Genomic DNA, 11,575 nt, shown 5'->3' on the forward strand with positions numbered 1-11,575 from the left:
AAAATTAAACAAACCAAAACAAATATGCAAACAATCAAATAAGCAAAACATAATCCAACTAGACAAGGTGTTCCCTAGTAAAGTTGTCATCCTATTGCGGGGTGGTGTCAAATGACACACTTTATGCCTCCTGAGAGGTATTGGGAATAGGAAAGGGGTTTTGAGTTTAATTATAAAATTATGATTATAAGATTCAGGAGTCATCACCTAATATTAAGGTTACTAGAAAATCTAATGGTCTGCAAGAGTCTGGGTAAGGGACTGATTGTGCAAGAAAAAAACACATCACCCCTAGTGCACCTTGCCTGAGGTAAGATGCATTATTGTTTGATTGTTCTTTCTAGGTCAAGTTTCTATTCATTAGTCTTTTTCTAAGGTTCAAGGTAAATCTCTTTTCGTGTGGAAGTCTCTACCTTATCAGGTTAAATCCTAACCATTCTAAGGTCTAAATTTTAGCATTACATTTATTTTGCACTTTGTATCTTTAATACATGAGAATATACTCTACTGTGTAGTTTTACACCCCTGAATATTAAAGTCTATAGCTAAACCCTAACATTTTTAATATAAAGTGAACAAAATGATTGTTGAAGAATTTTTGATATTTTGGCCAAACCCTAACAGATAATCAGAAGTTAGTTATGATATCCATTTTTGCATTTCAAAACATGAAAAAGATGCATTTTTGTTTTTTATTTTTTTTTATAAAAAGTATGCTTAGAAAACTTTTAAGATTTGATCGTATGCATGAAAATATATTTTTTTGTTTTTTTTGAAAAGGAAATTAATTTAAAAATTTTTAGATTTTTTTATAAAAATTTTAGAAACATTTCGGAGAAAATCATGTATTTTAATACCAGATCTATATCTTACAGTGTAAATATACAACTCCATATTATGCAAGAGGTCCAGAGCTGCTACATCTGAGCGGTCCAAAGTTTTCTAAGCATACTTTTTTTTATAAAAAAAGTATGCTTAGAAAAATTTTAGGATTTGATTGTATATATGAAAATAATTTTTTTTGTTTTTTTAAAAGAGGAAATTAATTTCAAAATTTTTAGATTTTTTTTAAATTTTTTTAGAAACATTTCAGAGAAAATTAGATATTTTAATACCAGATCTGTATCTTACAATATAAATATACAACTCCATATTATGCAAAAGGTCCAAAGCTGCTTCATTTGAGCACTCTGACTCCACCCCTCCAATACACCATTTTGAAGCTGGGGCCACTGCAGCTGTAGCCCCTCCAACGAGGCAATATCTCACTAGAAACAAAGCAGCTACCATCCCTTGTTTGGGGTCGCAAAGGAGTCCAAGGCCCATGCTATTGATTTCTAGTCACTACATAGCTCAGATGACTCTACTCTATCATCCACTTTCTGATGATTTGTTTCATGTTTAGATTGGGAAGATGATCATTTGGTTTCCCATTAGCTATCTTATATTACTTGTTTAATTTTGTAGACATGCGGGTCTTGGTTTTTCTTTTATACAGACCCCCTGCTTGCTTCATCTGGGGTAATATTTTTATTGCTTGTTCCTGTTGCAGCTGAGCTGCCAGTTTGATATTGTGCAGTCTTCTATGTTAGTGGTGACTTATCCTGTTTTTGATGTTGTTGGTGCTATGTGTTTTGGATACAGAGCAGCTGTTCTGTTTTGGTGAATTTGTTGTCGCAGCTTGGCTGACAGTTTGCTTTGTGTAGTTTTTTCTATTTGTGCCTATTCTGTGCCTACAGTTGCTGTTGCTGGTTTTCTGTTTAGTTCCTGTCAGTGCCTCCTCCTGCTTGCATTTTGGGTTCCTTTCCAATATCAAGTGTTATTGGATGCAGTTGCTGGGTTTTCATTTAATGTCGGGTTGGTGCCTGCTGTTGCTGGTTTGCTTCTGGCTGGTCTCTATTTAATGATATGTTTATAGGTGGTTTGCTCTGCTGATGCTTTAGTTAGAGCCTCTGTTGGTGTTTGGCCTCTTACAGGCATTTTGGGTTCTTCTCCAGTAATTAAGTGATATTGGATGCAAGTAGCTTCTGGTTTTATTCGTTGTGATGGTTCTTGCCTGCTAGTTAGTTTTGCTAGCTAGCTTAGGTTTTTTTGTTTCAGGGAGTTTGTTTCTTTTCACTGGTTTGTATATGCCTGTACAGTTAAGTTGCTGGTCTCCAGCTATGTTTTATTTTGATCTATAAATTTTTTTATATTTGATAAAAAAATAAAATTATTGGAAAAATAAGTAAGAAAATCACAAATTTTTTGAAATAACCCTTGAAATTTTTTCCTTTTAATATATTATTATTATTATTATTATTATTATTAAAATATTAGGCTAGGCGTGGCCTAGCCAACTAGGCCGGACCAAGCCAGGATAGGGTGACTGACAGCCTAACAAACTTCTTTCTCTTTTTTTAGGTGGGTCAAGTTCATATGGGTTGTGTCGAAACAGGTCCAGCCCATCTCAAGCGCAAATTATTTTTGTAGAACTTGAATCAATGTTCAAATTTGTATACAACCGAAATGGTTGTAGGTCGGGGAGGGGGGATGAAGGATGAAAGAAGAAGCTCACTCGGCGCAAGAGTTTCAATTGTTATTAGGAGGTTAGGGTGGGGGGGAATAGGGGATGAAAGAAGAAGCTCACTTAGCGCAAGAGTTTTAGTTGCGATTAGGAGGTCTGGCTGGTGGCTCAGGTTGGAACTGGAGGAAGAAATAACAGCTTTCACGATGTAGAAGGGTCGATTGATAAAAAGAAGAAGTTAACGATGATGGTGGTGGTTGTCACTGTTACTAGTAAGCAAATGGGCTGGTGGGAAAGGTTGGGCTACTCTTGGTCACAACGGTGCTAAGGTGAAAGTAGCTGAAGAGGCATTGAAGATATAGAAAAGAGAGAGAACTATCAGCTGTGGAAGGCAAAACTAGGAGGAGGCTGAATTTTAGCTAATTTTGGACTCACATTTCTTCTCCATCAGGCCATGAAATCCACCCCTATTTATAAGGGGTGGAAGAAGAATATGTTATCTTTTATGGTGTCAAATCTTGGCCCTTGATTTGATCTCGCAAGATCCTAATCATTGGTTAAAAGTGGTCACCATGAATTGTCAAATTTGACAGTTAAAGGTTGCATTAGGTGACCTTTTAGGGCTGGCGCCACGGCCGCTGTGGTGTCAATCGTGCAAGTTTGTTAAATTTGGTAAAGGATTGAAAGCATTAAATGCACCTGTAAAGTAGCCCCTCTGAGTAGTCTTTTTAAGAAAAATTAAAGAAGAGGATGAATAGTAATCAAAATGGCATTGTTTTGGTAAAGTTCATTTTAGTCATTCAATTTCTGATTTCTCTTAATTACACTCTTAGTTGACTTCAAACTTTTAATTTTATGTAATTTTGCCCCTAACAAACTTCAATTTCAGCCCTAGATTTTAGCGTCTTTTCACATTGGTCCTTGGTTTTGGATTTATATAAATTGACCCTTAATTAACAGTTCAAATTTTAATTTTCTTCAATTTTACCCCTGATTTTAATCAATTGGGTTCCCAAAGTTCGACATTTTTTTTAAAATGGTTATTGGCTGTGAATTTATTTAATTTAACCCCTAATTGACACCAAAACTTTGATTTTCTTACAATTTTACCTCTGATTTCAATTAATTGAATTGGTAAAAATTAAATTTAGTCTTCTAAAATTCTAATATTCTTAATTAAGTCCAAACTGGGCTCCCAAACTTAATATTTCACCAATTAAACCCCTAATAAAATTAGTTTGACCCATTTAAAGTATAATTAAGTTCTTACACATAATTAAACATTTCAATTGGACCTAAATGAATTATTAAACATAATTAAACTTTAATTTGGCCCATGATGAAATTAAATTGGCCTTATTAAAAATCTAATTATGTCATTAGGCTTAATTTTTAAGCAAATTCATCTAATAATCATTTAATTTGATCTTAAGTCTGTATTATCTCTCTAGTTTTGTGTAAAATAAGATAAAGTTAGGCTCCTGATTTGATCCAAAATTATAACTTAATTTTTCTACATTTGAAATCCTTCTCAAGCTAACTTTTTTTACATTGTCAGTTTCTTTGCTACTATTATTTTATTTTTATTTTGAAAAAAAAATAAATTTAAAAAATAACCTAGAAATAACTATAACACCTATAAAAACATATCCCTTATGTGATAATAAGTGTACTTTCCAATACTTGAGTTGATGGATTGCTGAGGAGGAATTAAAATAGAGAGAACGCAAAATAAAGAAAGGATTAATTTTGTGTAATTGCAGAGAGACTGTTACGCCTTCATTGTATGAATGGTTTAGGGTTGTTTATACACTTGGTAACCCACCAAGATCACGTGACTTTCCTGAAAAAGGGAGGATGAGAAGTCTAACTCTACCTCTCCATCGATCATCTCCATCATTTCAGGACCAACAATGTCCAAGCACAGCGACTGTATCCATCCTTAATAGAGTAAACATAATGTTAGAAGATAACTGGGTTAATCACCGGGCAAGAATTCCCACTTCTAACATTATGGTACGACATGGTCAGTAGGCCACCAGGGGAACCGCGCGCACATGGGAAGTCGAAGATAACTGTAACCCAAATGGCTGGCTGCATGATACTCTCTGCATTTGACAAATTTATGAGATTTATTGAGGAGGTTCCCTCTATCACGGTATTTAAGAATTGCTTTGAATCGAGGGGACGCATAGAATTAAGGACGTGGAGATGTCGCCTGGTTTTTTACTTGTCGACATCATAATAAAAGTCCCTTGAAACAAATATTTCGGGAGAGATTTGAATAATCTATCCCCAGATGGAGAGGAGAATGGACTCTAGTTAGTTAAATATACTGGATCAATTTTGTTGTTTGCCGAACGTTAAAAGTACGAGAATTCCAATCTCTGACAACAGGGAAAATACAACAAATATTTGAGACATGCAACTAATTAATAGGATGGATACATGCATGCTGTCGTGGGGCTTGTCTCTAGAACCCCACGTCTTTCCTCTGCAACAGCCTCTTCTTCCACGAAAACTATTGGGGTTGATTCTCCACCAGCTTTTCATCTGTTGTTCGAGTATAGTTACAAAGTCTAAATAGAAATCATAACTCGATCCAACTGCTTTTGCGTTCTATTTATAGCAATAATTAATAAGTTAGTTTGGCGTTTCCAGCAACGCAGAAATATTTAACCAAGAACAGCCAACATCACGAGAGATTAGTCAAATGAAGGACTGGGCTCCATTCATTTGATGCTTTCAATTTATTTTTCCACATTTTTCTAGCCAGATAGTTCAAGCACATTATATTTTGCTACAGATTAAACTGCTCTTTTGTTTTTCCCGAGTTGTATATATGTAACATTAATGGTTTAGGCGTAACGGGTTCGGTGTCACTTTAATACTTGAATATAGTGTTTGTTTTTGTGGTTATAATAAAGTGTTTTTATAATTTAGGTAGTTTTGAAGAACTGATTTTTTTTAATAAAAAAATACTATTTTAATATATTTTTAAATGATAAAAACTTTACAAAATAACTATTATTATAATATTAAACACTATCTTCATTCTTATCATCAAACAAATTACTGAGAGCAAAATCAACAAAAGAGCTAAATGTTAAAAAATATCCTTTTAGCTTTTGTTTCTTCATTTCTTCACTCCAACGCATGAGGCAAACAAATAGCTATTTTAGCTATTTGTTATGTGAAAAGTTATTTTTATATTTTACTGTAGAAATCGCAAAAAAAAAAAAATTTGACTGTTGGCCAACGGTTATTTTTATAGCCATTGACCAACAACTTTTTTTTTTCTCTTTAAATGCAGGAGGAAAGAACTTGTAGATTTTAAAATTTTGTTTTGTACCTCACCCTTCTCTCAAATTTAAAAAAACAAAAATCAATTATTCTCCGATTAATTAATAACATCGGTTGTGTTAATTAGCTGAAATTAAAAGGTATGCTTGTTTAAAAGCTTTTTCTATTTGTTCTTTTATATCTCTTGATTTTTTAGATCTTTTGTTGTTAATTCAATATTTGTGATGATTTTTTATTTTTTTGTTATTTTATGTTTTTAATATGGGTTAAGGAAGACAATTTTTATTTTTATTATTATCTTTGATAAAATTAAGAGGAATTAATAATGGTAGTTGATATTGATAAAAATATAGAGTGACATATTTAAAATTTATTTTTGATTATCTGTTTTAATTTGAGGTCAATTATATTTAAAATCTTGGCGCGTAGTTATTTTTTCAAAGCTTGATTTTTTTTTTAAATTGAAAATCAAAATTTAAAATGTTAGCGGTTTTTTTAAAATTTTGAATTTGAATTTAATTTTAAAAAATTAAAATTTTAACAATAACATATAAAACTTAAAATTAAAAATATTCATATAAATTAATTTTAAATTATATCTTTTAACTTTCATATTATTTCATTAATTTTATATTAATTTTATAAATTACTCATATTAATTATATAATTAATAACATCATAATTATACTATATTCAAAATATCTAAATTAGTTATATAATTATATTAAAATTAATTTAACATGAAATATATTAAAATATAATTAACTTTTCTAAATACCTTTTTATCATTGGAATGCATATTATCAATAAAGCTATATTTATATTATTCAAAAAGCTATTTTTTTTATTTGGCTTTTTAATATAGCATTTCCCATTAAAAATACTCTAAACAAGTATATGCTAAACTTTCATAGTATTTTGTCAAATTTAGATGCAATTCTAAAAGATTTTAAGATCTTATTTGTTTTATAAAAAATAATTTTTAAAATTTTTTCATGTTTGTTGGCTATTAAAAAAAAAACTTGTTGATAGAAACACTCTCTAATTAATTTTTTTTTACTTGGTTAAAATTTGTAAAATATTTTTTATTGATTATATTATATTTTATCCTCAATTTTGATTGCCCGCACTTCCTAAGGTTACGGTTACGGTTACGGTTACGGAACGAAGGAGCCCGAGCCTGCCTTGCGGAGCTTTGCTTTGAGTCCTTTCCTCTCTAGATCTGACCTCGCCGCTCAATAGATAGTCACTATCTTTTTTTCTCCGAGCAAGGTCTCTCTCTTGTTCTTTCTGGTTCCTCTTGGAAGATCACGCCTTTCGTAATCTATCAATCGAAGGTCAGAGTTGGCTTTCGAAGACGGGAGAGATCTCAGATCAGGTTCAACGGGGAGGAGCTAGGAACAGGAACAAGGAGAAGCGAAAACCACTTCAATATATTTTATTTTAATTTTAATTTTTAATTTTGTTGTTTAAAATTTAATTTAATTTAATTTAATTTTTATATCAATTTTAGTTTTTAGTTTTTTTTTATTATTTACTTTTATCTTATAATTTTTTTATTTAAAAATTTTATCTATCAAATTTAATTTTTATTTTTTTTATTGTTGTTTATTTTATTTAAAATAATTTATAAAATTATATATATTTTTTAATTTTATCATTTTTTAATTTTTGATTTAATATTTATTATTTTGATTATTATTTATTTTATTTAAAATTATTTATAAAATTAAATTCTGTCTTCAATTCATTCTCTTTTTATTTTTTTAATCTATAATATTTGATTTTCATTTTTTTAACTTGAAAACAAATTAAAATTTTTCCAGTTTATTTTTATAATATAATTAAATATTAAAAAATATTTTTTAATTTATTTTTCATGACATTATTAAAGATCAAAAATTAATTTATTTTTAAAAATTATTTTTTTATTAAAACTACTGTACAAAATAAAACTATTTTCGAGTAAATAAACCGATAAAGCTGAAACAGATTTTGTCACCCCTTTGAAGAATAGATCTTTTTCAACACCCCTGTACTGAAAATCTAGTGGACGTAGCTACTATAAATGCTGAGCAGGAATACAGGTAAACTGTTAAATTTTGTTGCAAGATCTGCAGCCATTAAGCCACCTACCAAACTCTTTCATATTTATTCCCCATCAAACCTCCCCTTGTACGTACTTCTTAATCTTAATTTCCCATCTCCTTCCAGGATTCTATTTTTAAGTTTGCGAAGAGCATATAGAAACCACAGAGAAATGGGTTACATGCATGTTCTTAGTCTCTTCTGCATGCAAATAATATTACTCCTAGTAGTAGTTGCTGAAACGACAGCTAAGGTCCCAGCAATCATAGTGTTTGGAGATTCATCTGTTGATGCTGGAAACAACAATGTGATTTCCACTTTGCTCAGGAGCAATTTCAAGCCTTATGGCCGCGATTTCGAAGGTGGGCTCCCCACAGGACGTTTCTGCAATGGGCGCATACCTCCTGACTTCATTTCTGAGGCATTTGGTCTCAAGCCAGCAATACCAGCTTACTTGGATCCTCTGTATAGAATATCAGATTTTGCCACTGGTGTTTGCTTTGCTTCTGCTGGGACTGGCTATGACAATGCAACTTCTAATGTGTTAGTAAGTCTCCACTCAAAATACAAAAATTTCCCATTTGAATCTTGTCAAGTTTTGTTCTGTCAGGATTGTTCTTATGAATATCATCAGTATTATTACCATACTATAAATGGTGCCATTCAAATGTGAATTAAAATTTATCCCTGGCTCGTATATACTTGCAGAATGTGATACCCTTATGGAAGGAACTGGAGTACTACAAGGATTACCAAAATAAGCTGAGAGCCTACGTCGGAGACCGGAAGGCGAATGAGATATTTAGCGAGGCTCTATACCTTATGAGCTTAGGAACGAATGATTTCCTCGAAAATTACTACACAATTCCAACCAGGCGATCCCAATTCACCGTCAGACAATATGAGGATTTTCTTGTTGGACTTGCTAGAAATTTCATTACAGAACTTTACCATCTTGGTGGTAGGAAAATATCTTTAACCGGTGTTCCTCCAATGGGGTGTCTGCCATTGGAGAGGACCACGAATATCATGGGTCACCATGACTGTTTACAAGAATATAATGATGTGGCCATGGAATTTAATGGGAAATTAGAAGGTTTGGCATCACAACTGAAGAGGGAGCTTCCTGGACTCAGGTTGTTGTATACAAGGACTGCATATGATACTTTCGATCAAATCATTAGAACTCCTGCTGCATATGGTAAGCTTTACTCTGCTTTCACTAATGCATCTTGATTTGTGACAAAACGATTGCATGCTTAACAAATTCGAACGCACCAAATATTTATGATATCATGCATCATCATTTACTCATCCTTTCATATTTTTTTATTTATCATGCTTTTTATCTAGGAATAATAACTTTTCTTGGATCGAGGACGTGGATGCGGTCCTTGTTGGAGTAATCTGATTGCTCCTAGAGCCATACTGATTGCACAGTTCAGTTGCTTATGTTATTGGAAATAACGCAACCATTAAAAACAAAAACATTATGAAAGTTGAGCCATGCAGCATTCATAAATTTATAATTTTTTTTAAGAGAATAAAATAATTGATTGAATTATATTAATAAAAATAATGCATTCTAAGATGTAGTTGGTAAAATACTTTTTCAAAAAAAAAAAAAAAACCTAGCGCTCAATAAAAATTCAACCTAAAATTCTATTCGTCAGGTCAGGTCCATAAATGATTTATACAGCCTCTTTGGACTTGTTTGTTTGTTTATTGTCATCTTTAATGTATCTTATTCAGAGCTTCGCTGAGGCAAGTAAGAGTACTGGAAATGGAATTGCTGGAAAATTTCTGCCTCTCCACAAGAACTATTTACGTTTGAATGTGTTTTTGTTTGTTGATCGGCAGGATTCCAGGTGACAGGGATGGCGTGTTGTGCCACGGGAACATTCGAAATGAGTTACCTTTGCAATGAACATTCGATTACATGTCGAGACGCCAATAAATATGTATTTTGGGATGCCTTCCATCCCACAGAGAAAACAAATCAAATAATCTCCCAGAAATTAATTCCCATTCTTTTAGCAGAATTTCAATGAAGTATCAATGGATTTCGACGGAGCAGTTATAGTAGTGTAAGGTAATGCAATGTGTAATGACCAAGATGATGTGATGAAGAATATAATGTAATGAAATATTGTTTAGTTGTAAGACTTTATAGTAATATATAATGTAATGAAATATTGTTTAGTTGTAAGACTTTATAGTAAAATATAATGGAATTAAAATTACAAACAAGGTGCTTGACAACTGAGCGGGGATGGGTTAGAGCAGTTGGTCTTGGAGAACGACTTGACTCTTCTGAGGTTGCTGGAAACCTCCTAAAGATTATGGTCTAAGGTTGTAATGGGTTAGAAGATGTACAAGGCTGGGTTTGGACAACTGAACACTTACAAAGCAAGTTTTAAGGGTTATAGACTCTTTGATATCTAAGTCTGTTTAGGTAGGAGATAAAATGCTTGGAAGATTCTTTATGTGTCTATGCTTGGTTGCAGAAAATATTCAGGTTTGAGTAAAAAAAAGGTTTTTTTTTTTTTTTTTAAAAAAAAGAGTTACCTGAAGTTCAAACCTATTTATATAGCCTTGAACTTACATGGTTGTGTCCATGTAATGGTAGAATAACTAATGTACTTGTTACTTCTAATCTTGGTCTATCCATGAATTCTTAATAAGCCTTCCATTTGAGGGGTGTGATAATGTTAGATGCTATATAAACCCTAAATTCAATTTGATGATGGATACTTTGGACTTGTTTGACCATTAAGGATCCTTGAGCCGAACTCGCTGACCCATTGTCCAAGAAAGTATGAGAACAAGGGATGCACCTAGACTCAAATGAGAAATCATATGGATGCGAGCTTTATTTTGTCCTTGGATATTAGAGTAAGCTTTGCGGTCATGATCATCTCCTACAAGTTTAATTTCAAGTATTGAGACATTAGCCATATCCAAAGGGTATAAACCCTGGGCCTATTGACTCTTAGTCTCGAATGTCTGGAACTTGGTTATGTCTAGCTTGATTCGTAGGTCTCATGAGTTTAGCTCATTAAAGTAACTAGAATGCTTAAGGTTTTTGAACAATAGATTTTCATTCTAGTAACTCTCACTTGACCATCAAATTTTTTTTTTTAATTTTATTCTCTTATATTCTATTTTCTATGTTTTTTTCCAGTTGTTTGTTTCTATGCTTTGCATTCCTTTGAGATATGAAGGTTTTGTAAGATTATAAAGCTTGATCGTGGGTCAATTTAATAAAATATGATTTTAATTGTAGCATTAAAACACAATTAGAGGAATAAAGTCCAATCTAAGAAATAAAAAAAGCTAGGGTGACCTATTTCAAATTTATATTAAAAAGTTATTTTCAGTCCCTATATCATGTGTTGACTTTGTTTTAGGTCTTTATACTTTCAAAATTTTAGTTTTTGCTACAAAGCTTCATTTTGTTCATCTTCTAATTTCTGGACTTTTAGTTCCTGGATTTGAGAGAGTAGAGAAATTCACTAGAAAATGAGAGTGGAAAAAGAAAATTATCAATTGATCACCTTTTAGCAATGCAAAATGTCATTCTTGATGTCAAAGAGTTCATCTTCTCGAGAGAAGTTTAATGAAGAAGATGTTTCTTTATAAATATCTCCTTCATTAAACTAGAAAAAAGTAGAATAG

The 11,575-nt window shown here is 31.9% G+C and overlaps 1 protein-coding gene across 1 annotated transcript; it reads left to right on the top strand.

Moving 5' to 3' along the window:
• Positions 1–7,980: 7,980 nt before the first annotated feature.
• LOC133682223 (GDSL esterase/lipase At2g42990-like) lies at positions 7,981–10,106 on the top strand. The gene is made up of 3 exons (XM_062105508.1): positions 7,981–8,444; positions 8,606–9,098; positions 9,758–10,106. The coding sequence occupies exons 1-3, from the start codon at positions 8,070–8,072 to the stop codon at positions 9,946–9,948; spliced, it is 1,059 nt and encodes a 352-aa protein (XP_061961492.1). The 5' UTR covers positions 7,981–8,069; the 3' UTR covers positions 9,949–10,106.
• The last annotated feature ends 1,469 nt before the right edge of the window (positions 10,107–11,575 follow it).

The sequence above is a fragment of the Populus nigra genome, chromosome 2 (genome assembly GCF_951802175.1).
Source record: "Populus nigra chromosome 2, ddPopNigr1.1, whole genome shotgun sequence".
NCBI classification, from domain to species: domain Eukaryota; kingdom Viridiplantae; phylum Streptophyta; class Magnoliopsida; order Malpighiales; family Salicaceae; genus Populus; species Populus nigra.

What these genes read in the sequence shown, in the direction of transcription:
- LOC133682223 (XM_062105508.1), top strand. Translation starts at nt 8,070, where the DNA reads ATGGGTTACATGCATGTTCTTAGTCTCTTCTGCATGCAAATAATATTA. An exon ending in ATGCAACTTCTAATGTGTTA is followed by an intron (nt 8,445 to 8,605) that starts GTAAGTCTCCAC and finishes ATATACTTGCAG; the next exon opens with AATGTGATACCCTTATGGAA. An exon ending in TAGAACTCCTGCTGCATATG is followed by an intron (nt 9,099 to 9,757) that starts GTAAGCTTTACT and finishes GTTGATCGGCAG; the next exon opens with GATTCCAGGTGACAGGGATG.